At 39.2% G+C, this 25,360-nt stretch overlaps 1 protein-coding gene across 1 annotated transcript in view; it reads right to left on the bottom strand.

Annotated features, from left to right (window-relative positions):
- The window catches only part of ZNF704 (zinc finger protein 704), a 175,383-nt gene that overhangs the window by 123,797 nt on the left and 26,226 nt on the right, over positions 1-25,360 (bottom strand). Inside the window, exon 2 of the mRNA XM_031692306.2 lies at positions 4,789-5,030. Within this exon, the coding sequence (XP_031548166.2) occupies positions 4,789-5,030 (242 nt within the window). The remainder of the gene's footprint in view (positions 1-4,788; positions 5,031-25,360) is intronic.

The raw sequence follows: 25,360 nt of genomic DNA, 5'->3' as shown, positions 1-25,360 counted from the left end.
GGTCTAGGAACCTTTTTGGCCAAATTTTTCTTTCTCTGTCGCTGCTGGTTTGCTAATAGATTTCTTTAGTTGTAGAATTATAATTAGAAGACAGTTACCACTTTGCATAATCAAACTGTAATTGCTATTTGGGTGAAATCCAACCAATTTAAGCATCAGTACTTCCAAAAAAACAATGCCTGGCAAAAAGAGAATAACAAATACCATGCTCTAATGATCCAGGTTATCTAATAATGTTTGTCTAATGGTTGAGGTTTTTTCCTTTTCTTTTTTTTTTTTTTTTGAGGCTGGATAGGAAGCGATACTAGAATTGTCAATGTATTTTAAGGCATCGCAGTTGTAACTGACAATAAATGAATGTGCTCTGACAAACACTAATGGTGGTAATAAGAAACAAAAATTCACTTGGTGTCAGAAACCTACAGGTTTTAAGTCTGTCCCTTGTTAAATTTGTGCTCTAGTGGCTGAATTTGTTTCCAGCGCCCAGAGAATTTCCAGGCATACACATGTCTTGCTCTAGAAGCCAAAAAGCTCAGTTGCAGGCCCTGGCTCTGTAGGATCAATGAACACAGCTAGGTTGCTAGCTGCCCACCCTCCTGTCCACTTTCTGACCTGGTTCTTCAGCCTTCCTAGGAACTTTGTAAGTTTTTCAGAAAATTCCACCCTTTGTTAAATCAGCCAGTCATTTCCTGTTGCTTACGCCCAAGAAACCTCACATCTACTTCAAAAATGAATCTCAAGTCTGTCCACTTTTCATCTCAGCTGTCACCACTCTAGCCCAGACTCTCATGACATCCTTTCTGCACCAAGGCCGTAGCTTCTCGACTGGTCTCCCTGAATCCATCCTTGTCCTCTTCCAACCCAGTCTACACATAACAGATCACGTGCCCATTCCTAAACCCAAAAGGAGTCATGATCATTCTTCTCCAAAAAATTATTCTCACTGACCTAAATATATAATTAAAAACTCTTTAATGCAGTCAGTATAGCTCGACAGGATGTGGCTCCTGCTTCCCTCCCCAACCTCGTGCCCTGCGGCTCTCCCCCATTCTCTGGGCTCAGCCCCCCAGCCTTCTTCTCACCCCGGGGCTTCCCTGCATGCTCTGCTCTACGTAGAACGCTTCCTTTCCTCCATGGTCCACCTGCCTAGCTCTTCTTCACTCTTGAGGTGTCAGTTAAAATGTGCTTCCTCAGAGAGACCTTCCTTTATGCCCCAATCTAAAATAAGTCTTCCTATTTATGACCCTCATGATACCCTGTACATTCCATCTATTAAAATTATTAGAATTTATAATTATGTATTTATTTGGGGGTTGTTTAGAATCTCTTTCTCTCTCTCTTTCTCTCTGTCTCCCCTCAGTTCTACGAGGGCGAGAAATATGTGTAATTTATTCTACCTTGTATTCCAGTATCTGGAACATAAAATCCACTTAATTAATAGATTTGTTGAATAAATTAAAAACTGAAATGGTCTTCTGGTGATTGAATACTAGTAGACATTTCATCAGGTCATTCTCATTCATATCATCTTCCTGGTCTTATTGGAATTGAATAACATGGCACTGTTTGTTCTCATTAAAAGTCTTATCTGTGTATGTAGTTCTTGTTAATAGATGTCATCCACAAACTATTGGCAAGGCATATAACTGGCTTGTTGTTGGTTGTTAGTCAATTAATAGAATTAGACTCAGAAAGACATAACTCATCTTCTCGTCTGTAATGAGAACTCAGTATTCATGAACGTTCTCATAATGTTAAGCAAGAAACTTTTTTTTTCTAAATACTTACAGTGATAACCCTTAGAAACAGGAAGAAGGAAAAGAAAACAGGTTACCATTCATCCCATTTTTCTCGATTCTATCCAAAGTGGATCCATGGTTGCTGATGGTGGTCCAATAACCCTGTGGAACCTACAAGCAATTACTAAAGCTTATTTTTAAAGCTGTGGGGTGCCAGCCATTGTTTCTGACTGTTCCAAAGATTTCCTCCCTTTATTCATGAGAACAGACAAAGGCATATGATCCAGGCTGGTCACAGTGCTCTATGCCCCGGCCATACTGGTTGGTCCCCGAATGGCTCTGACAAAAGCTGGGATCATCAGAGTCCTTGCTGGAAAATTTTTGGTGAAGAGAGAATGGAAGATAACCTCTTGCTTTGTGGCTCCCACTGAACCTCTTGCTTCTGCTTAGGTGCTAAAAGGTTAAAAAAAAAAAAATCTGGTACCTCCTCTGTTCATCTTCTCTACCAGGTAGAGAAAGCCATTCATAATGCTGAGAGAGTAGGGGGTGGGCAAGGAGAAAGACTTAATGATATCAATATGTAGATAAGTACAAATTTTTATTTAAATTTTTCAAAGGATAACTGACTATACTATGAAAGCTTTAAAGAAGAGTTAATACTGATTATTTACAAACTCTTCAAAAAAAAAAAAAAGAAGAGAAGGGAACACTTCCCGACTTAGTCTCTAAAGCCAGAGAAAGATATTATAAGAAAAGAAAACTACAGGTCTGCATTGCCTATGAATATAGATGCAAAATCTCAACAAAATTCTAGCAAACCAGAGCAAAGAACAAATATCAGTGTGCGTGCACGTGTATGTATGCATGTGTGTGCATGTTTGTGTAGGTATGTGGGTTTTTTTAATTAAGGCATAGTTGGTTTACAATAGTATATAAGTTTCAGGTGTACAACACAGTGATTCACAAAATTTAAAGGTTATACTCCATTTATAGTTATTATAATATTGTCGATGCTCCCTGTGCTATACAATATATCCTTGTGGCTTATTTATTTTAAAAAAGTGCTAGCAAACCGAATCATGCAATAGATAAAAAGGATGATACTCCACAGTGATATTTATCCTAAGAATGCAAGATTGGTTTAATTCTGACAATCAATTAATGTAATATAAAATGTAGGATAGAGTAAAGGGCAAAAAGTACTCGATCGTCTCAACAGACACAAAAAGCATTTGACATGAATTCAATACCATTTCACTAGAAAAACACTCAACAAACTGAGAATGGAAGGAAATTTTCTTAACCTGACATAGGGCAGCAACCAAAATCCCACAGTTACTGTCATACTTAATGCCAAAGACTGACTGCTTCTCTCACAAATCAGGAACAAGACAAGATGTCCATGGATATTCAACACTGTACTAGAGGCTTTAGTCAGGGTAACTGGGTAAGAAAGAGAAATGAAAGGCATCTAGATTGAGAAGGAAGAAGTAAAACCATCTCTATTCACAGATGACACGATCTTGTATGTAGAAAATCCTAAGGAATCCACAAAACCTATTAGAACTAATAAGTAAATCCATCAAGGCTGTAGGATCCAAAATCAGTATACAAAAATCAGTTTTATTTCTATTCAGCAGCAATGAAAAAAATCTGAAAATAAATTAAGAAAATTTCATTTACGGAAGCAACAAAAATAATAAGATATGAATAAATTTTTTTAAAGTACAAAACTTGCACTCTGAAGGTGATGCCTTTTTAGACACAATAGCAAAGACAGGAAAAAATTAGAAAAGCAAATAATCCTAAGTAGTGAAACAGAAGTAATGAATATATGAAAATTTTCGATTAAAAAACTAAGGAAAGTAAAGAGGTCTATAATTTTACAAAGTCTGACAAACTTGGTAGCAGAATAGAAAAATACGTAATTTTCCAGAGAAGATGCTTTTGATTTCACACAGAAGGAAATGAAATTCTAATTACGAAAAGTGAATAGGTAAAAAAGGAACATTTATTCCTTTTTCAGAGATACTGTTTTCCTAGGTAGCTGTCAGAAACCGCTCGAACAAATGCAGAACTTTTCAAACAATTGCTTATGAAGTTGCATTAGAAATGGGTTTTGGTAACGAAATACATTTCACACATTAAAAACAAGCAAGCTCTCGTGCTACAGCATTTCCTTTCTTTTCTTCATTCAACAAATATTTACTGAGCCCCTAGTATGTAAACAAACATTGTTCCAGTGCTAGGGACACAGCATGAATGAGATGAACTAAAATCACAGCCAACGTGGAACTGACTTTCTAGAGGAGATAAATGACAGGCAAGAAAACATATCAAGGACTAGCATGCAAATTCTACTACGAGTCCACTGTCATTCAGCTATAATATTATCCTTTGGTTCAGTGCTGCCAGATAGGGTTTAAGTAAAATTACGATGTGGTAGAAAGCTTTTGATATTTCAAACAAACACACTGGGCCCAGTTCTAAGCTGTAACTGTCTTAAAAGGATTACCATGATATAAACCAGGGATCATCAAACTTCTTCTGTGATGAGTCACATATAAATATTTTAGGCTTTGCAGGGCACCTATGATCTATGTCCCATATTCTTCATTTTTTTTTAACCCTTTAAAAATGTAAAACTACTCTTATCCGGCAGGCCAAACAAAAACAGGCCAGAGGCTGAATCTCTCCAACCGGTTCAACCAAAAGATCTGAGTACCCTTGCTTTTAAGTGGCTATGCTCAGTCCTACATTTCATGTTTCTTTTATACTTTTTTATATTTATTCTTTTGCTCTTTGTTATTCATTTGCCAAAATCGAATAAAACATTCTTTTCTAGGGCTACAGCAGTTGGAACTGCTGTAGCCTCGAAGTCAGTTCTGAAGAGCACGGCCACCTGCTCTATTTCACACAAGCAACAGAAGAAAGTTCTTGGCAGAAAACCCTTCTTAAGTCTATATGCTTGAGAGAGACACAGCGGAGATAGTACGCGCTCTCCCCTGACTTCCTGGGCAGACACACACAAGGTCTAACATCCCCTTACCTTGCTGGAGGAACATCGATGTTGGAAGAAACAACTTTTCGTTTTTGCTCAAGGAGACAGATGGAGCGAGTGTTTTCTTTCTCATGGTCAAGCACTCGGTTGGCTTTTTTGGTGTCTGCTGTTTTCACATCTTCCTCCATGGCCAAGGGGAACAGGTGCTGATGAGACATCTTTTTACTAGAGTCACGTTTTAAGTCCTCTGGTTGAAATGTGAAGGTCATTTCCCGCTTAACGCTCCCCACCTGTGAAGTGAAACGCAAAAATTCTCACTCACCCAAAATATCAGCTTTGCCCAACTAAGTGCAGACGGCTGTCCTTGTTCATCTTGAAGATTTCATAGTTTAAAAGGGAAAAACGTATCATAGAAATAAAATAACTGACATTATAAAGTAAAATACACCCAACGCGCCACCTGTTATAATGCAAACAGACATCACACACCCAAGAGAAGCCTTTCAGATGAGCAAAACCTTTGAAGGCTCGAAAGCATAAGACTTCCAAAAAAAAAATCTAAAAATTTAAAACATTATTGTCTCTCTTCTACAACTGAGAAAACTCAATAAAGCAAATAAATTCTTGAATATTTCATGCTGATTATGCTTAATAGAAGAGAACTAATGCTCATGTTCAATCAAGCCTTATGTCTTTGACTATGAATACTGATCTTCAGCACACTCTTTAGTTCACCAAGAATTTTTTATCCTTAATCTAGCTATAGCAGTTAAGATCTTAGTGAAATCCTTTCATTAGTTTGACAATTAAAAAGTCATATTAATTTTTCTTAACATTTTTGATGAAATGCAATGATGATTAAAGTTTAAGATGAATATAAAATTAAACCTCAGGGAAGTAAATCTGGTTATTTCAGAATTGTAATGACTGAAAAAGGAGACTAAAGTTTAAAAAAAAGGTTTTTGTAAGGCTATGGGTATCGTAAATGACGTTTGGAGCGAACTTGTTAAAGTCCTAGGTGTGCCAAGAAGAACCAGTCGATCTGGTAACCAGGAGCCTCATTTATCAGTGGAGCACACTTGAAAATATGCACGTCTGTAAGACATTTCACAGGTCCACACGACAGCCTCTCCCTTTTGTGGAGTTAGTGTGTGGAGTCAGCAAGTCTTCATTTCACCCACTTGTATAGAAGATATGCTTGTTTGTTTCATTTTAATTTTAGGTAGGAGGAAAAGCACAAAGAATTCCATCAAATAGAATTATAGTTAGGGTCACAAACATAGTGTAGTTTCAGAATAAAACATGTGTGTTCAGTAATAGCAGAGATGGGCAAAGCATGATATCAATGACTAGAAATTCTCAGATTAAAAGAAAAGTCTGTGGTGTGTGTGTGTTGGAGTCACAGAATCTGCTCACAAAAGTATCTTCCCGGAGCCCAGGGATGACTCGCGCTTTGGGGTCATCTTGGCTGGAATGTATCTTTCACGTGAACACAGAACTCTGTGCCGAGCTCCCGGGTCTCCACGACCTGCACTTGTCAGGGCGGAGAGATCTTCCATGGAGTTCCTGCCAGACCTTGGCCCAGCTCCACCGGCAAATGGTCAGCCACTCTGGTCTTGTAACTCATTCAAAAGTTACCATATTTCTTAGGATGCATGAATTAATGAAGTACAATTAGAGTCCAAGAAAACTGAGTGCTCTGAAGAGCTAACTGTTCCAATGACATCAATCTCAATAGAAATGAGTAAGAAAATGTCTCACATTTCTAAAATGCAACACGTTTTTAATAAAAAATACAGTTTGGAAAATTGACTGATGTAATTATAAATATTTTAAATATCCATCCCTAATCACTTTCAATGTAACATTTTCTGTCTGGAGGTGGAAGTGAAAAGAAGTGATTTTCTCACTTCTGCAACAGCTCGGTCCCAGCCTGTGTTACAACAGGCATATGCTAAACATCAGGCATTAAAGATAAAAACAAAGATCTGGTCTGATGATTATAAATAGTTTCTCCCTGAGTGTCAAGTATTACATTAATTAAATATTTAAGTAGTCATTAGTATTAAGTTGTAGCAATAACTCACATCCACACCTCCCTTGGGGCCAACTGGACTGCTTAAATGAATTCAATCCAAAGAGAGGTGGGGTTGGGGGAGAATATTATAGGAAATTTAGCTTTTAGATTCAAAAATTTCAGACAGAAACCCAGCAAATTCATACAAAGTAGAATAAATTTCCTATAGAAATAATGTTATAATTGTATGTCATGCTCTTAGCCAAGACTTCATAATAAAATAAATTATAATAATATTCAACAAAGTAAACTATAAATCACCCCTAATATATTCTAATATAAAATTAATCTCTCAATAGTAATCAAGAAATTTTAGCAATGTAATGAATTACAAAGACTATTTTTTTTAAAGTGGAATTAAAATAAGTTGGAAATAACCAAAGAGGATGAAATAAACGTGAGGATGAGTAGATTTTAGAGACTCTGAGTCATTTTTTGGAATGTTTGTAAGACTGGTGGAAGGAATGGGTGACTGGTGTAGATATTCATTATATCCCTATGCTTTAAAGTTTACACACACATATAGAAAATGTTCTTTTTAATGTTCTTTTACTCATATCAGATATTATATTTAAAAGATTTTTAAAAGGAGAGTTCACAGGGGAGAAGAGAGTGGAGAGAGTAGCTGAAGTCAAATCTTGAGACGTGGGCTCAGAAATGACCCAGACAAACAGGGTGGTGGCTGGAGAGGATGCTGGACAAGGGAGAATGTTCTAAGGTGGGAGGTAACAGAGCTTGTCTGAAGGCGGAGGCAGGACGGAAAGAAAGGGATGAGGAAGGGCTTGTGGCAGCAGTACATGGAGGCAGCGCCAACATCCAGCTATTATACCCCTATTAGGTTAGCAGCAGAAAGCAGCTGAAGGAAGACAGGATCCCATTTATATGAGATTTCCAGAGAAGGCAAATCTATGAAGACAGAAAGCAGATGAGTGATCGCCTGGGGCTGGGATTGAGAACAGAAACTGACGGCAAATGGGAACCCGAGAACTTTTGGCAGTGATGGAAATGTTCTAGAACTAGACTGAAGTGATTTGTACAATGCTATGAATTTATCAAAAAATCACTGAACTGTATTACAATGGGATGAATATTATCTATCGTATGTAAAACTATACCTCAATAGTACTGTTGATTAAGGAAGAACGAACCAGATCAGGAGTAACTAGTGTGGAAGGTGTATTCCCAAGAACCCTCAGGCCAGAAATTAGGAAACCGTGCCACAAAGGGGCAGCCACGCAGTGGTGCGACTACCCAGGCTGCTACAGTAGTTGTGCTGTTACAACCTGTACACAAGTACGATGGGGATGACGTCCAGTCCCCACTCAAGCCAGGTCCCCAAGCCTCTGCACCCACGGAAGAGGGATGCCTTTCTAACTTATCCACCTGGAGAAGAGCCTTTTGCACTTCATCTGCCCAAAGAGGGCACTCATTTATTTTTTCCCAATTTCCATGAGGCCTTGGTGACAAAAGGAAACCCTTCTGGTGATCTGCAGGACCTGCACCCAGTTAGCTTCCTTCCTTGAAGCTGGTATCAATTAATTATGTGACTCATACGAGCAGATATTTTTGTTAACAGAAAAGTTGAGGAAATCCGAGAAACCACTCTGGGCTGCAGCTCATAAAAAGGCAAAGGGTTCCACAATAGAAGACAGCTGGTAAGAAACAAACAAACCAAAAGTCTAGAAGCCCTGGGTGACAAATAATGAAGACAAACAGCAAGACTGTTGACTAGGAATTTCAAGGAGAAAACACAAGGCAGAGGTTTAGGAATAATCATAGCCTGGATTTTTAAAAAGTGTCTCCTGCACAAGGAAGGGTTGATCTGACTGTGCCCACAGTGATGAGACTGGAAGCTGGAAGGCAGTAGTATCTGATTCTGGTTGTCAGATCTCAAGATGGACATTGACAAGTTGAAACAAACACCACAGAGTGATCAGGAGGACAAAGGATCTTACTGGGAGGAACTGGGAATATTTTGTCTAACAACACAGAAGCCCATATAGCTTCTCTTAAGTCTGTGTAGGGCCCGCTTGAAGAAGAGGAATCTGAGTTTGTCTGTGTTCCTCTAGAGCCAGGATCAGTGGTGCCCCCTTCCACTGCCGGCTAACTCCATTCTGACCATGCGGTTCACTCTCCTCCTCTTCTCTCTCCTCTACCACATTGTGAATGAAACATTTTGTGTCTATCAGAAATATTTACTACTTTTTACTTGCCTGTGATGCCACTGATTTCATGGGCTCCTAATCTGTTAAGCAGGTGGAATCTCAGAGACTACCTAGTCTCACTTAAAAATTTCATTTTTCACTGTTTCTGTAGAGATTGAATGATGTACTTTTCATTTTTTAAAATATTCATTTATCACAAAATATACGCTTGTTGGTGAATTTCAATAAAAATGTGTATAAAATAAAATGGGGAAAGCGTCCTATTCCTCCCCACTCTCCTCTCAACCCTGCGCAGTTAGGTCCAACCTCTATGAAGAACAGTTTTTAACTATTTTATTTTATTTAAAAAATTTATTTATGTAATATTTATATGATATTATATAATATATAAATATATTATAAATTAATATATATTATAAATATATTAATATAATATCTGTATATGAATATAAAATTTAATGTGTTATTCAAATTTAATTTAAATTTAAGATGTTTGAATACTATAACATTTCATAAGATCTTATTTTTTAACCCATCCCGTCCTCATAGACATTGAGGTACTTCTCAATTTTTCATCATTAAACTTAAGGCCACAATGAATACCTTTGTTTTATGTATGTATATAACTTTATACACCTGTGTGAGTATTTCTGTATGAAAAATTCCTGGAGGCTAGAACTGCTGAATAACCAATCAGAATTTTCTTTGTGGGGGCAGAAACTATGGGCCCCCCATATAATGACGTACCACAAAGTCACTAAAAAGAAGAGCATCAGAGGAAACCCACAATCCATTAAGAGGAACACATTTGATTGTGATGTATTACAAGAAACAGCCAAGCTGCAGACTAATATGGTAGGCATGACTTCACCACTTTAAAAAAACAAAGTAGTTTGCTAAAAAGCGACACACTTTAAGAACAGAAGCCTGGATGGGCTAAGAGAGCTCTTTCACTGCTTTTCTTATATAATTAGATATACAACACACACATACAGTTTTTCATTGGAGAGATTATGGGAGATTTTTACTTTTCTAAAGTTTTCAAATTTTGAAAATTAAAATAAACAATTTTTTTAGAGATTCACAAAAATTATGAAGAATAATGCTCTGTGCTGGTCAACATAGGAGGGAACTTTCAACCACTGTGGATGGGAAGACACATGTTGCAGGAGGCCAGCCTAGGGAAAGGCAGAGAATTTCACTGTGCACCCCTTTGTTTCAACAATTCTACATCTAAGGAGAAAAAAAATCTAAAAAAAGCACACAAGGATATTTATCTCAGAACTTCCTATAATATTGAAAATGCTAGTTCCCTAAACATCCAGCAGTAAATTCAGGGTTAACTAAGAATACATAAAATGTATGGTTAAAAACAAAAACATCTCTCTTTATTTATTGAAATGGAAAAACACTTAATATGTTAATTGAAAACAGGAAATCCAAATGAGTTTATGAAATACAATTTTGGGGAGGAGCGATGTGTGTGAGTGTATGTGTATGTATGTATGTATAAAGAGAAAACTAATGCTGAAAGGACATTCCAAAATGTTAAGAATGGTTTTCCTCAGGAGCAGATGTATGGTCCAATTTTGCTTTTTACCCTGTTTATAATTTTTATAATATTCTTGTATGGTTTGGTATTTTAGAACCTATAAAATTATTCATCTCACTACATATTTACATAATTAAATTTCTCAAGAATATGGCATTTATATATAAATTTGTTTAACTAATACTTTTTTCTTCTACTAGTTTTCAGTTATTAGTACCTATGCATATATTAAAGGGGAAAATGAATTATTTAAAATTATCCATCCAATTGCACTATTACTTTCATTAATTATCAGTACCTCTCAATCATATTGTACTACAATAACTATCATTGAATTCCTTCTTCCTACTCAACACAGAAGCTCTTCTTACAGCACATCACAGACACATGCTTTTTACAGTGTGATTTTCTTGCAAGGGAACAGAGCTTCAGTGTTCAATCATATGAGAATACCACCAATTACCCAGTTAACTGACAAATAAAACTCAAAATTTTTATTCCAATGAACAGCTTTTGTTTTCTTAGAAGAAGATAAACAGCATATCTATAAATATGATATATTTGGGAAGATTGCAATTTTTTAAACAAGAAGTTAACAGTATCTATTTAAATCGTGGATTTCTCTAAATGGTGTCCTTTGTAAACTGGATGCCACTTTCTAAGACAGGGACTGAAGCTCATCAGCTTTTCTCAGTACAAAAACATCTGGTTTCCATAGGCAGATTCTAACAGCACATCAGAAAAGAGAATGGCTTCTAACATCAGCCCACTTACTTGATCAATCCTTCTTTCTGTCCACACTCAAGTGTGTTCCAGGCCACCTTAATCCCAATACCCTCCCCATGAATATACAGTAATAAGAGACGCCAAAATGCACGTGTAAACACTCACTCTTAGAAACTGTCCTCACTTACTCATCTCAACCCAATTAAGACTTGAGGAGTTGGCTCCGGAGATTAACTGGATTTCCAGGAAAAATCTGCAGAAAGCCAACCCATTTGTCTTTCTGTGTAGTTAAGAAAGTAGCATAGACAATGGAATGCTACTCAGCCATAAAAAATAATAAAACAATGCCATTTGCAGCAACATGGATAGACCTGGAGAATGTCATTCTAAGTGAAGTAAGCCAGAAAGAGAAAGAAAAATACCATATGATATCACTCATATGTGGAATCTAAAAAAAATGACAAACGAACTTATTTACAAAACAGAAACAGACTCACAGACAAAACAAATAAACAAATTTATGGTTACCCGGGGGGAAGGGGGTGGGAAGGGATAAATTGGGAATTTGAGATTTGCAGATACTAGCTACTATATATAAAATAGATAAACAAGTTTGTACTGTATAGCACAGGGAACTATATTCAATATCTTGTAGTAACTTATGGTGGAAATATGAAATGAATATATGTATGTTCCTGTATGACTAAAGTATTGTGCTGTACACCAGAAATTGACACAACATTGTAAATCGACTATAATTCAATTTTTAAAAAACCCAAATTAGGAAATATCTACTTCTATAAAGTCCAATATTACATTCAAGCTCAGCTAAAGTCACCTGTATATCTGTTCCAAACAAATGTAAGGAGAGAGAGGAAATCAATATCAATATGGGTCGACCTCACTGGATTTAACTTTTAGTGTAGAGAATTTTGAAATTGACACATTAACTAGGTATTCCATTTATTTTATTATGTAAGTCAAAGTTTAATTCAACCAACCACACCCAGTCCACGTGAAAACCATGTGGCCTTTTGACTTTAAGTTATATGCAGATTTTCTACTGCTCAAAGGGTCAGTGTCCCTAACCCCCTTGTTGTCTAAGGGTCAACTATATATTCAAAAATCTAGTGAACAAAGGCAAACTGAGAGAAGAATTTCCAGAGAGTCACATACAAAAAGAATGGAAGTGTGTGTTGACCACAATGTCAATATGAGCCCAAATTATGGCATGACTGTTCAAAAGCCCAAAGAAATATTAGGTTTATTTACCCCAAAATACCATGTATCAGGCACTATATCCTGGGTACAGTAATAAGGAAGAGTATCATCAGGAAAGAATTTAATAACAACACTAACTTTAGTAGTTCTTTGTTTTATTACAAACATGAGTTGGCAATTCTAATCATTTAGAATTATCTCATTCTAAATAACTTCTCTTCCTACCTGGGAGAATCATTCTTACCAATCTTCCTTCTACCTCCAACCCTGGGTACACTTCTAGAAACCTGATTTGTCTGACTGTCAAATTCATGCGTCTTCCACCAGAGCAATGTCTTTCAAACTTTTTTGACCACAGGCCTCAGTATGAAATATATTTTACATATGACCCAGTATAAACACACACACATGACACATGCATGGTAGCTAGGTAGATATCCATGCAACACACACAGACTATGATCACATAATTGATGTAAAGATTTCATAAAATAATACTACCATTACCGGGGGGCAGTGCACGCTAATATTTTTCACTCCATCCTTTTTCATTGAAAAAAAAGAAAGAAAAGGGAAAGGAAGGGGGGAAAAGATGGATCTTTTCCTACTAAATTTATTTCATAACTCATTACGGGACCCATCATTTGAAAAATAGTGCACTGAAGTCCAGTATGCCATTCTTCCTTCCGGATACAGGTGGACAGAAAGCAGGTGGCGGGGAGATGTTAGCCTGGGTTTAAGCATTAACCATAGGAATTCTCAAGGTAGAAAACTTCAAGGCTGAATTTGCACACTCCACCTCTGAATTGTTTTGTTTCGTTTTTTCGGTCTATATTATGCTCCAAATAGCTTTTATTCACCTAACCTCAAAACCTAGAAATAAACGTTGGTGTTTTTGTTTAAAAAAACAAAACAAAAAACAAGAACAAAAACCATGTGGCCTTTACCTTCAGAATACACCGGAATCCAATCAGTTCTCACTCCCTCCACAGTTTCCATCTTGGTCAAGCCACCATCATCTCTTGCCTGGATTTGCACAATAGTCTCCTCCCTGGATCCCTGTCTATATCCCTGCCCCACCTCCTCCACTCCCAAGTTCCTTCTCAATAACAGCAGCCAGCCTTGTCCCTTAAAAACCAGAGCCAAGCTGGGGGGAGTGTATAGCTCAGTGGTAAAGTGCCTGCCTAACATACGCAAGACCTTGGGTTCAATTCCCAGCAACACCATTAAAAATAAACAAGAAGTAAACCTAATTACCTCCTTAAACCCAAGGGGAAAAAAAAACAGAGTCAGATCATTCACGTCCCTCCTCAGCCCAGAGCCCTCCAATGTCTCCCCATTCCACGTAGGATAAAACCCAAAGTCCGTGCAGTGGCCTCCAAGGTCCCATTTAATTTGGCCTCCTTCTAACGTCTTCTTCTTCCTCTCCCTACTTCCTCCTCCCACTCTTACCTCTCCCCTGATCCTTGCTGGCCCTGAACAGGCCAGGCACACCCCTGCCTCAGGGCCTCTACACTGGCTGCCTCATCTTCCAGGAATGTTCTCCCTTCATTTATCCACACTGCTTGCTTCTTCACCCTTTTAGTCTCTGCTCAAACGTCTCTTTCTCAGTGCTCCCCTCCCACTCCCTATCTTCCATATTGTGTTCTCTGTTGTTGTTCTACAGCACTTATAATCAACTACTTAATTTATTATTTATTATATTTACTGTCTGGGCTGCACCATCAGAATCTTGGTCTATGAGAGTAAACATTTTTTGTTTTGCATACTGATGTTTCCCAGTACCTAGAAGAGCATCTGAAACAGAGTGGGCCCTCAGTAAGCATTTGGGAAGTAAATAAATGAATTTTCAGGTGATTATATGTGTTATATGGTAGCACCTACTAATAATAGTCTAAAGAGGATGGATGCCAAGTTCCTGGAGCTGCAAAGGGTGGGGGTCACAGAAGCCCTCAGTTCAAAAGAAAATTTCCTAAGCTACCAGGAAGGAAATAGTGAACTGTGCTATAATATGGGGAATAGATGAAAAATAAATACAGGATGGCCACCACATTAATCCCTTCCTTATCAAGTTCTCATTTTTTAAAATTGATTTTTATTGAAGTAGAGCTGATTTACAATGTTTTAGTTTCAGGTGAACAGTAAAGTGATTTAGTTTTATTTATATACTTTTTCAGACTCTTCCATGATAGGTATTAAAAGATAATGACTATAGTTCCCTGTGCTATACAGCATGTCCTTGTTGTTTACCTACTTTATATACAGTAGTGTGTATATGTTAAACTCAAACAGCTAACTTATGCCTCCTCTCCACCCCTTTCCCCTTTGGTAACCATAGTTTGTCTTCTATGTCTGTGAGTCTATTTCTGGTTTGTAAATAAGCTCATTTGTATCATTTTTTTAAGATTCCACATATAAGTGATATCATATGATATTTGGCTTTCTCTGTCTGATCAAGTATTCAATTTTATTTCATGGAGGACTTTATTTCTAGGAATGCAATCCTTATTTTATAAAAAAAAATCTATAGAGAAAATAGGGTTTGTTTTACTTTTAAATTCAGGGACTCTGAACCTCCCTTCTACAAATATCACCAGGTTAATCTAGGACAAATCTGCAGAAAGACAAGAAGGTGGCATTTCAGAAGCAAGTCACAGTTAAAGTTCTATAATTTTCAAAACTCCTGGGGAGTGAAGATGCCTCTAAGAGCAGGGCATGAAGCAACCTGGTCGCCAGGGACGCTCGGGAACACTTCCACCCATCTGTCTGGGGCTCACAGCAAATCCAGCCCACTCACTCTCCCAATGACTTCTAACACTTACAGTCAAGAATAACGACAATGATAATTAATCAATGTCATCTTCAGTTTCCTCCACATTTGGGAGGAATGGGATTTGAGCCTCACCTGAAGCCTTCGCTTAGAAGTTTCTCTCTGAAGAACAGGCAGCTGTTTTGCTGAGGGGCAGCCGCCCTGTAGAAGACTTGTCCGTATCAGTGGCTGTAACTGCCACATAGAGACCACAGACTGCCACTGCCTGGGGGAGCTGGGGCCCCTGGGCACAGAACAGGCCTTCGCTGTCTCTGACCTTTCCTCATTGCAGCTTCTCCCCAAGGGATCTCCCAGTCCCCTCTTACCGGAACATTACTCTGTCCATCCCACCAAACAGAGGGGTTACTCCAGAGATAACATACTTCACAGAGCCTTTCTATGCCCCCTTCTGGATCCCATCTCCATCTCCCCGAAGCCCCCTCTTTTCCTCTGCTGAACAGAGAGCCTCGGAGCAGACCTGTCCCCACCTGGCCTGGACCCTAGCCACAGACACACATAGCAAAAAAGAGGAGATTTGTGGCAATTCAAGCAGTGTGCTAGAGTTCATGTTCCTCGTGGGTTTTATGGTTATTTGCCATTGACCTGACCAAACCACACATTTCGCAAAAGTGGTTAGACCAAAACTTTTTGGTAAGTTGGAGAATGTAGTTCTGATAGGTGTAAATAAAAGGTAAATCAGTTCTCGAAAAGGAAAATGCACAATTTCTCTGGACACAAACAGGACCAAGAAAATCCTTTCTTTCTGGAGTCTGATCTGAGAGATCAGAAACTGATGACAAACTGGTGGCTTGAAGTGACGGGACAGGTGACCAGGCCTGGCCATGGGCACGGGAGAAAGTAGAGGAAAGCAAGGCAGAGAGTGGAGGAGTGGGGTGGAGCAGATTCTGTAGAGAAACAGGAACAGAGGCAGGAGGGTCCTCGCACCTCCCCCCTCATAATCAGAATTCCCACCCCACCCACCTCCCCCCACCTTTCTTTTTTGCAAAACCTGAGCTGGTTCAACTTCCTGCAACAAAAAAAGTTAGACTAACTAACGCAATGCCTTGAATTCCTTTGGCAATAAGGACTATAAATACAGATTTTCCAATTCTTCAGTGGTTGCCACAGGCTAACACAACTTCTTTAATTTTCAGAGCAGATTAAGAAGCAGATTTTCAGTTTAAAAAAAAAAGCATCTCGGTTGTTAAGGGTCCTTCCTTAAATATACGTTTTATTTAAATACAGTTTCCCATTCCTCTGAGCAGTAAACAGCAGGTGAAATTAAAAACTGAAGTTGAAAACTAATGAATTCACATTTTAGCTTGAGCTGTGCTCTGAATTCAAAGACAGCCAATTACTTCTACTAGCTGCACAGATGACTGAATAAAATCTGCTAATAAATGCAGCTAGAGTGCATTCAAGAAATCAAACAGTACATATTAGAATAAGTTTGTATAGCTCCTTATCATAAGTTGAATTCTTTAGAATAAAGGTCCAACAGATACATAAGAGAGTAGATGGGAATATGAGAGAAACACCTTCCACTTCGACACAGTCTTTCCTAAGAAGGTAGATGGCTTGACAGCAGGACTGCGCCCGCCCTTGATAATGAGTATAGGAGGACCTTAAGATAAAAGGTGTGCTCCTGGGGTGACAGCCTGGTCACCATCCTCCTACCTGTCTCGCAGCCTGCGGACTTCAGGCTTGCTTAGCCAGCTATAATAAATACACAAATGTGTGTGTGTGTGTGTGCCTGCAAGTGTATGTATGCACAAATGAATAAATACAACACACACACACACACACACACACACAAATCTCCTAGAGCTTCTACTCCTGCTAGAACCCTTTCTGGTACAGTATTAAGCTCGGTATAAAGTCACTATGCTTCTCCATCCCTCTCCCCTAGTGGTCCAGATGCTAATTGGAGGCTGAGAACAAGCTTTACTCGGTTTTACATCCCAGACACCTGATATATGCATACTTGGCACATGCTGGGTACTTGGTAAATGTTTATTTAATTAACATAATTAAGGGATGATAATATGGCAATGGGGCCAGCTTGTAAGAACTGAAAGGAAGATTTGTAAAATCAGGAGACATTTTGATTGGCATTCCATATTCACAATACTCTAAAGTATACAGAAGACAGTAACAATAACAGCAGCAGTAGTAGCAGTAATAATAAAGGATACATTTATTAAGCCCTTGCTGAGTGCCAGACACTGCATTACAGTTTCCTCATACACATTATTTCACTCCAATCTCAAAAAATCCTAAGAGGAAGACCTTTTTATTTTTCTAACATTGGGGTGCATGTGTCTTTTTTAAAAATACATTTTTATTGAAGTGCAGTCAGTTTACAATGTCGTGTCAACTTCTGGTGTACAGCACAATGCTTCAGTCACATAGGAACATACATACATTCGTTCTCATGCTCTTCTTCACCATAGGTCACTACAAGATACTGAATATGGCTCCCTGTGCTGTACAGTATAAACTTGTTGTTTCAAAGAGGAAGATCTTGTAATCCAAACTTCATAGGTAAGGAAACTAAGGCACAAAGAAATTACGTAATTGACTCCTGCAAGGTCTTACAGATCTTTTCCGTCATTACCTTCTCCTCTCTACTGGATACTTCCCATTAGTAAACATGTTCGAGTATCTCTTATCTTTAAAAAAAAAATCTTCTTTTGATCTCTGATCCTGCTCAACCACTATACCTCTGCTCTATCCCATCACAGTCGAGTTATCAATAAAGACATTTACATGAGCTGTCTTCACTCCCCACCTCCTGTTTACTCTCCAACATACAGTGTCATTGATTTCTACCTCCACCAAAACAAAAAGAAAAATCATGCTTTTGCTAGAGTCACAGTGAACTCTGTATCACTAAATTTAATAAATTTCTATTCTCAATTTAATTTCCATTCTCTTAATACAAAACACAATTAACATCCTTGAAGCATCCTCTTCTCTTGGCTTTATGATAACAAGACCAATTTCAATTCCTATTTGCAGAGCAAGATGACAGAATTCTCTAGCTAGTTTAAGCAGACAGAGGGTTACTGGTGGTTCCTAAATCTCTAAGAAGCCTGGAGAATCAGGCTGGGATGTTCAAAAGGGCAACTACACAGAGCCACAGGAGGAAGGTCCAAGCACATCACAAGTCTGCACTAACAGAAGTACCATAGCACTGCCTCCCACCACTCAAAGCCCATGACTGGCACTAAAAGCTAGAACTTCCACGACAGATGCCCCAGCAGCACCAGGAAATTCTGACACTGTGTTTTGCCAGAAGGTTGATTTTGCACATGGCTACCCCTCACTGCCTTGCTTGTGCCTCGTCAGGTGCCTCATATGGGTGCACAGCCTTGATGGACCTAAGTCACACAGAATTTAAGCTACAAGGTATTCTGGGAAATTCCAGCCACAGCAGCATAGGAAAATGATATAGAAGGGGATGCAGAGATGCTGAATGAGTCGGTCTACAGCATCACCACACATTTCTGGATTTCTGTATTTTTTTTTTTTGCAGCCTCCTCTGTCTGCTACCCCCAACACATATTCTTAATCTATGTACTTTTCTCTATTTCTATTGCCACCATCATTGTTGTCTTGGACTATTAAAATAATTTGTGGTCAAATCTACCCACTTCTACTCTTAACTCCCAAGAATGTTATTGAGAGATTCAAATAGGAAAGAAGATCTCATAGCTTTAACACAGCATATAAAAATTAAGGCTAATAAACTGCTGTTCTTAGTTATAATTAATAAACTCTTTAAAACATCATTTAAGTAGTTAACTATCTATGTGATAGTTACTACGCCACTTGAAGGTGCCAGAAAGATCCCTCCCTGGTTGAGGTATATATTCCAATGACTAAAGAATGATGCCAGAAATTATATCAATAAGGTTAAATCATATTTATATCATTGACCCAGCATCCTTGGTTAAACTATAAATATCCTACGAAAAGGAGTCTATGTTTTCTGTGCAAGCATATAAAACCGGAATCAAATCCCAGCCCTGCCATTTGTTAGGTGATTGGTGTGGGGAAAGTTTATTAACCTCTCTGCACTTCAAGGTCTGGTTCTCATCTACAAAATGGGGGTGATAGCTTGGTGGAAAGGATCCAATGGAAACATCTGGTAAAGTGATTGATAAATAGGCAATGAACTGCAGCCCTTTCTCTCTGGCAATACCTTACTGGGAATTAGTTTGTCAGAGTAGTTAATATCCACTTGATGGTAAATGAAAAACAAAGTGCTGCAGAATCAGACACAGGCTTCGTGTATCAAAGGGAGCCCACAGACATACAGAAAAAGAGGCTCTCGTGGGGAAAATGGGGCTGTGCTCGGGGAGAATGGTATCGGTCACCAGGGGCAGCCAGAGGCAGGTAAAGCTTCTTGGAGCCTTGGGTGGGAAGCGGGTCATAAGAAAAACAGAAATAGCAATACAACTATTGCTGTTATATTACAGAGATAATGAAACCCATCGCTCTCTTAAAAGCTTTTGCCTGGAGTGAGCCCAATGGGGTGCCACCAATGTCTCTGACCACTGTCCAAATCGTCCCGCTTCCTGAGTTCTAACCTCGCTCAGAAAAACACAGGAAACAGGAACCACAGTGGAAGATGGGCAGGAAGCAGGAAGAGGAAGTGTTCAGCGATAGCGCATCACTTCTTGTTTTGCTCTGTATCCCAAAGCTTGTTCAACAACAGTAGCAGTCTTTGTTACATCGATGGGATCCTACCTGAGTCTCCTTAACAGAGACAGAGGGCGAGCCTGCCAGCTGGAACACACACGCCAAATAGATGTTTACCTCCTCACCTGCTGACCGCTTTCATCTTCAACTCAAGAAATGAGCCAAAAGGCAGTTTTCCTTTGGCTGCTGCTAGAATGTACCTATGATCGTTTCCCACTGCAAATCACATAGAAGAAATAATTTCCATTGATTTTTTAAAAATATATTTAGCCTATGGGTTAATTCAACTTACAGTTTTTTTAAAAACAGAAATTCTCTTGGTATAAACCTTACTAAGTAAAGTACGAACTTTTGTATTAGTTTGTATGTTCAAGAATGGTGGCGTTTAATTTACTACTTTCAAAGAGAGAATCTGTAAGAGGTGGAATTCTGCAAGTAGTTTCACAGGCTCTGTAGACTGAAATCCTCCTTACAAACACAAGTATGTGACCCTGACCTCCCTGGTACAAGAAACGAAACTTGGCTGGCAGCCAAGAGTACTTACCACAGGACCCTACACAGAGCAAACGATTACTATGTGTTCATGAATGTCAAAGATCACACATTCGATTTTTTAGAAGTTGAAGTCTTTTGTTCGTATGTTAGCTATAAAGGACATTCTATAAAAAGAAGGTAAAATATGAATAAGCCACAATTTATTCGCTACCTTCAAAAGGCAAATAAATTGTTTACAGCCAGAAGCATGTACATTCTTCCAGGAAAACAGCAGACAAGTGACAGACACTATATAAACACCTTCTGTATCTCTGTATAACACACAATTTTCAAGTATATGTTAATACATTAATTTCCAACTAAAACATCTCTTAATTTTCTTATTTAAAGACCATTTTCAGGGAACTCTTTATAAAAGAGGTTGTAGAAAAGATTTCAAAGGAGATAAAAATTCTAAAACTTGAATACTTATTCCAGCCCACACATACACCAATCTCCCCTTTCCCAGTGACGATAAGAAATAAAGGCATTTTAGTAGATCTTTGAAAAGTATTTGCTTGAAAAGCAGGCATTCATTTAATGAATATTTTACTAGGTATTGTAGGCACAAGGGAGAATAGTGGTAAATACATATACATATGCATATCTGTGTGTGTGTGCATGTGCACGTGTGTGTGTACTAAAAATATGCAAGTCCCTACACTCATGGAGTTTGCAGATCAGTGGAAAGGAGGCACATAAGTAAATGAATCACACAAATATAAGTAATACTATAACTGCAACAAATGCTCTGAGAGAGAACTATACGGAGAAGCTATGAGCACAGAAAGGGGAAAAACAATCAGAGGTCTGGGAAGCACAGCTCTGAGAGTCTTTGTCAGTTTGCACAGCTACAACAAAAATACCATAGACAGTTGGCTTCCACAACACACATTTGTTCTTCACAGTTCTGGAGGCTGAGAAGTCCAAGATCAAGTTGCTGGCAGGCTTGGTATCTGGTGAGGTTTTGCTTCGTGGTTCACAGACAGCAGTGTCCACACGTGGCAGAGTTAGGGCTCTGGGCTTTATAAGGATATCAATTCCACCATGGGGCTCTACCCCCAAGACCTCATCCAAATCTAATTATCTCCCAAAGGTTCCACCTCCAAATACCAATCATACTGGAGATTAGGCTTTGACATATGAATTAGGGTTGGGGGAAGGACACAAATCAGTCCACAGCAGGAAGTGATGGCTGGACTGAGATCTGAGGTGAGGAGGAGCTGGTTAGATGAAGGGTGGTTGTGGCAGGAAAGCCTGGCAAGTTTAAGAGCTTGAAAGAAAGCCAGCAAGGCTGCAGAACAGAGTAAGGGATGGCACAGGGCATGAGACCAGGACAAAGAGATAGAGGGGGCTGGACCACATGCTATGGGCTGAACTGTATCCCCCCCTCCCCACACCCAAATTCGTATGTTAAAATCCTCACTCCTAGTACCTCAGAATGTTACTGTATTTGGAGACAGAGCCTCTAAGAGGTAATTAAGATAAAATGAGGTCATATAGGTGGGCCCTAATCCAATATGGCTAGTGTCCTCATAAGAAACGCAGATTAGGAACATATTACACAAACACCAGGGGACAACCATGTGAAGACACAGAAAGGAGGTGGCCATCTTCAAGCCAAGGAGAGAGAGCTCAGAAGAAATCAAACCTGCCAGCATCTTGGTCATGGTTTTGGAGCCTCCAAAAGTGTGAGAATATAAATTTCTGCTGTCTAGCCAACAGAGTCTGGTATTTTGTTATGGCAGCCTTAGCAAACGAAGGCCACACAAGGAGTGGTAAAAACTACGGTCCTGATTCTAAGATCAGAGAATCACGGGTGGGGTTTAAACTGGGGGGAGCAAGGGTTACAGAGCAGATGTGCCATTTGCTCTGGCTGCAGCGACAAGGTGAACCACGGAGAGGCTGAGTGGATGCAGGACTCGGAAGGCTGAATAATATCCTCCAAAGACATCCACATCCTCATCCCCGGGACCTGGCAGTGTTACCTTACGTGGCAAAAGTAACTCTGTAGGTGTGATTAAGTTAAGGAGCTTCAGATACAGAGATTATCCTGACTTATTCAGGTGAGCCCTAAACGTAATCACAAGTGTACTTACGAGAGGGAGGCAGAGGGAGATTTCACAGTGGAAGAGAAGGGTATGTAACAATGGAAGCAGTAAATGGAGAAATGTGCTCTGAAAATGGAGGAAGAGCCTGCAACACAAGAAATATCCATGGCCACGGGAAATCAGAAAAGGCAAGGAAATGGACTCACTCCTAGAGCCTCCAGAAGGAACCATGCCTGCCAACACCTTGACTTTAGCCCAGTGAGAACCATCCTGGACCGCTGATCTCCAAAGCAATGAAGGTATATATCTGTGCTGGTTTAAGCTACTAAATTTATAGTCATTTGTTACAGTGGCAACAGGACCCTGAGACACGGGGAGACCAGCCAGGAGACTGTAAGCAGTAGCCTCGAGGAGAGATGGTGGGATGGTGGCGGCACGTGGTGAGGAGGGGACCTGAGAAACAGGAAGTGAAAGCAACAGGAGGGGAGGCTGGATTTGATTGGGGGAGAAGCGAAGGAGAGGGAGCCAATGAGAAGCATTTGTGTTCTCTACTTCCCTACCACCACCAGCAGAGTCGGCCAGAGCAACGGACTTACCGTCCCACTTCGGGAGTCAGGGATCTGACCAGGCATTTAGAGATCTGAAGGCAGGAGACAAAAAGCTGCTGTCCTCATTTCACTTCATCTTGAAGCTTCTACATTTAAAAAATCTATCTCCAAACCAAATAAGCTATTAAAATTTTATGTGGAGATGATCAAAACTCTTGGTCTTAAAAAATAGTTCCAAACGTGAAATGTTTCTTGACTTGGACTTCAAGAAAGCCTGGAGTCCCTGGGATGCTTACGGTGAAGATTTACAAATGGAAGGCAGAGGGGACCTGGTCTCTTCTTCTCTGTTCTATTTGCTTATTATATATGTATGCTCTCCTCAATCCATGTTTGGCCTCTTACGACCACCAAAACCTAACTCACACAGAAGAACACACACTTAGTAACATACGGCCCTGCAGCATCTACGTCACACCCTTCCTCACTTCTGTGCTGGTTCTGATCCCACGGGGCTCCACACAAACACAGTCATCAGCAGGGCCTTCTTGATGCCAAACCTAATGCAGGTCATTTCCTGCACTTGCACTTCAGCTTCCTCACACCGGAAGCTGACCCTGCCGATAAGAAGAGTCTTGGCTACATTTCGGAAGTTCAAGCATTTGATTAAAAGTGGTGTTGATGTGACTTGTGCTATTTACCTTTCTCACACTAATGTTGTTCGGGCTTCCCGCAGAACGAAGAAGAGCGAGTCTACTCCAATACTCTGCCTTCCTCTTCCAAGGGTAGAAGTGCTCCACTCGTCTACATAGCAAACTTCTGCAAACATTGCCGAGAATTTGGAAGATCTCTCCGTGTGGAGAAAGGAAGTCTCTGTCTTAAAGACTGTGGGCTTTACTGTTAGGAAAATGGTAAGAAACTACCTTCAGGATCATGAATTTAGACTCGCTTATAAAGCAAGATTTTGAAACAGCAGAGGCACACCCAAATACCACAAAGAGAAGAAGCACACACAAAAATCTGCAAAATTATAGCAATCTGGGGCAGTTTCACTCAGGTGCTAATGGCCCTGAATGACATGAAGGTCTCCACATGAAACCCCAGGGGTTCATCTTCAGTGGGGAAGGAAGTACGTGCTTTAATTTTAGAAGATTTTAATAAAAATTGCTTAAGTAAAATGGCTAAGCCCCTAACCTCTGGGACACCAAAAGCTATGTTCCACTCTTCACTTCTAGTCATACAATAAATAAAATGAAGACTGTCTTGTTGTTTTCCATACCGTTGGGTTTTGTGCTGAATGTTGAAGAGTTTGAAGCAGCTACCTTGGATTGTTATCCGGAAATACTGTTCATGAATCATGCATGACTAAATCAACCTTTCGGTTTTGCAGAGATTTGCATCCCTGCCTAGGCAATCCAGGGCCACACCCTGATCTCACTGATGTACTCAATTCATTGACAGTGACTTACACACTCTTCACTGGTCTAGCAGTGGGCTCTTAAGTGAAACTGACATGTAGTTTCCAGCAGCATCTATTCATTTCCCAAGCAGAAACTTTAAATATAATAGATATTTTATCTTGGAGGGTACAAACTAAAAGGCATACCAGACTTACTGAGTAACCCAGCTTTTAAAGCAGAGACTTAATACACACACACATACAGACACACACACACACACACACAGAGACACACACACACACACACACACACACACACACACAGACATTCAAATCCTAACTCTTCTACTTGGAAGATACTGTTACCAGTACATTTTTAAATGAATCGAGAGGTCTTTGGGGTTTGCTGGGGAACTAAATAGGTTATCTAAACCAAGTAGTAAGTCCTCCATGAAAAATGCTATAACTATAGCATCATCAGAGCTCTCAAAGGAGGCATTTCTAGCCAGTTTACTAAAGTTTTTGGGGGTTTTCTTTTGGTTGGACTTAACCTGGTTTCCACTCACTCCATCTTCATTGGACATAAAAGACAACTGGTCAATATCCTTTTAGATTTTCAGAGGTAACAAGATGCCAAGTCTACCTCACCAAGATCACAGAATACAAGATTTAATAATGCAAAAGAAAAAAAAGAAAATCACATTTCTATGTACTTACAACAAACACACGGAAACTGAAATTTAAAACACAGTTACACTTACAATTACTCCAAATAAAATAAAATACTTAGGTATACGTTTAGCAAAAACATATACAGAATAACCTGTTTCCAGA

Source organism: Vicugna pacos, chromosome 29 (assembly GCF_048564905.1).
Source record: "Vicugna pacos chromosome 29, VicPac4, whole genome shotgun sequence".
NCBI classification, from domain to species: domain Eukaryota; kingdom Metazoa; phylum Chordata; class Mammalia; order Artiodactyla; family Camelidae; genus Vicugna; species Vicugna pacos.
Note: the sequence above shows the minus strand (reverse complement) of the source record. Positions and strands in the feature narration are given on the sequence as shown.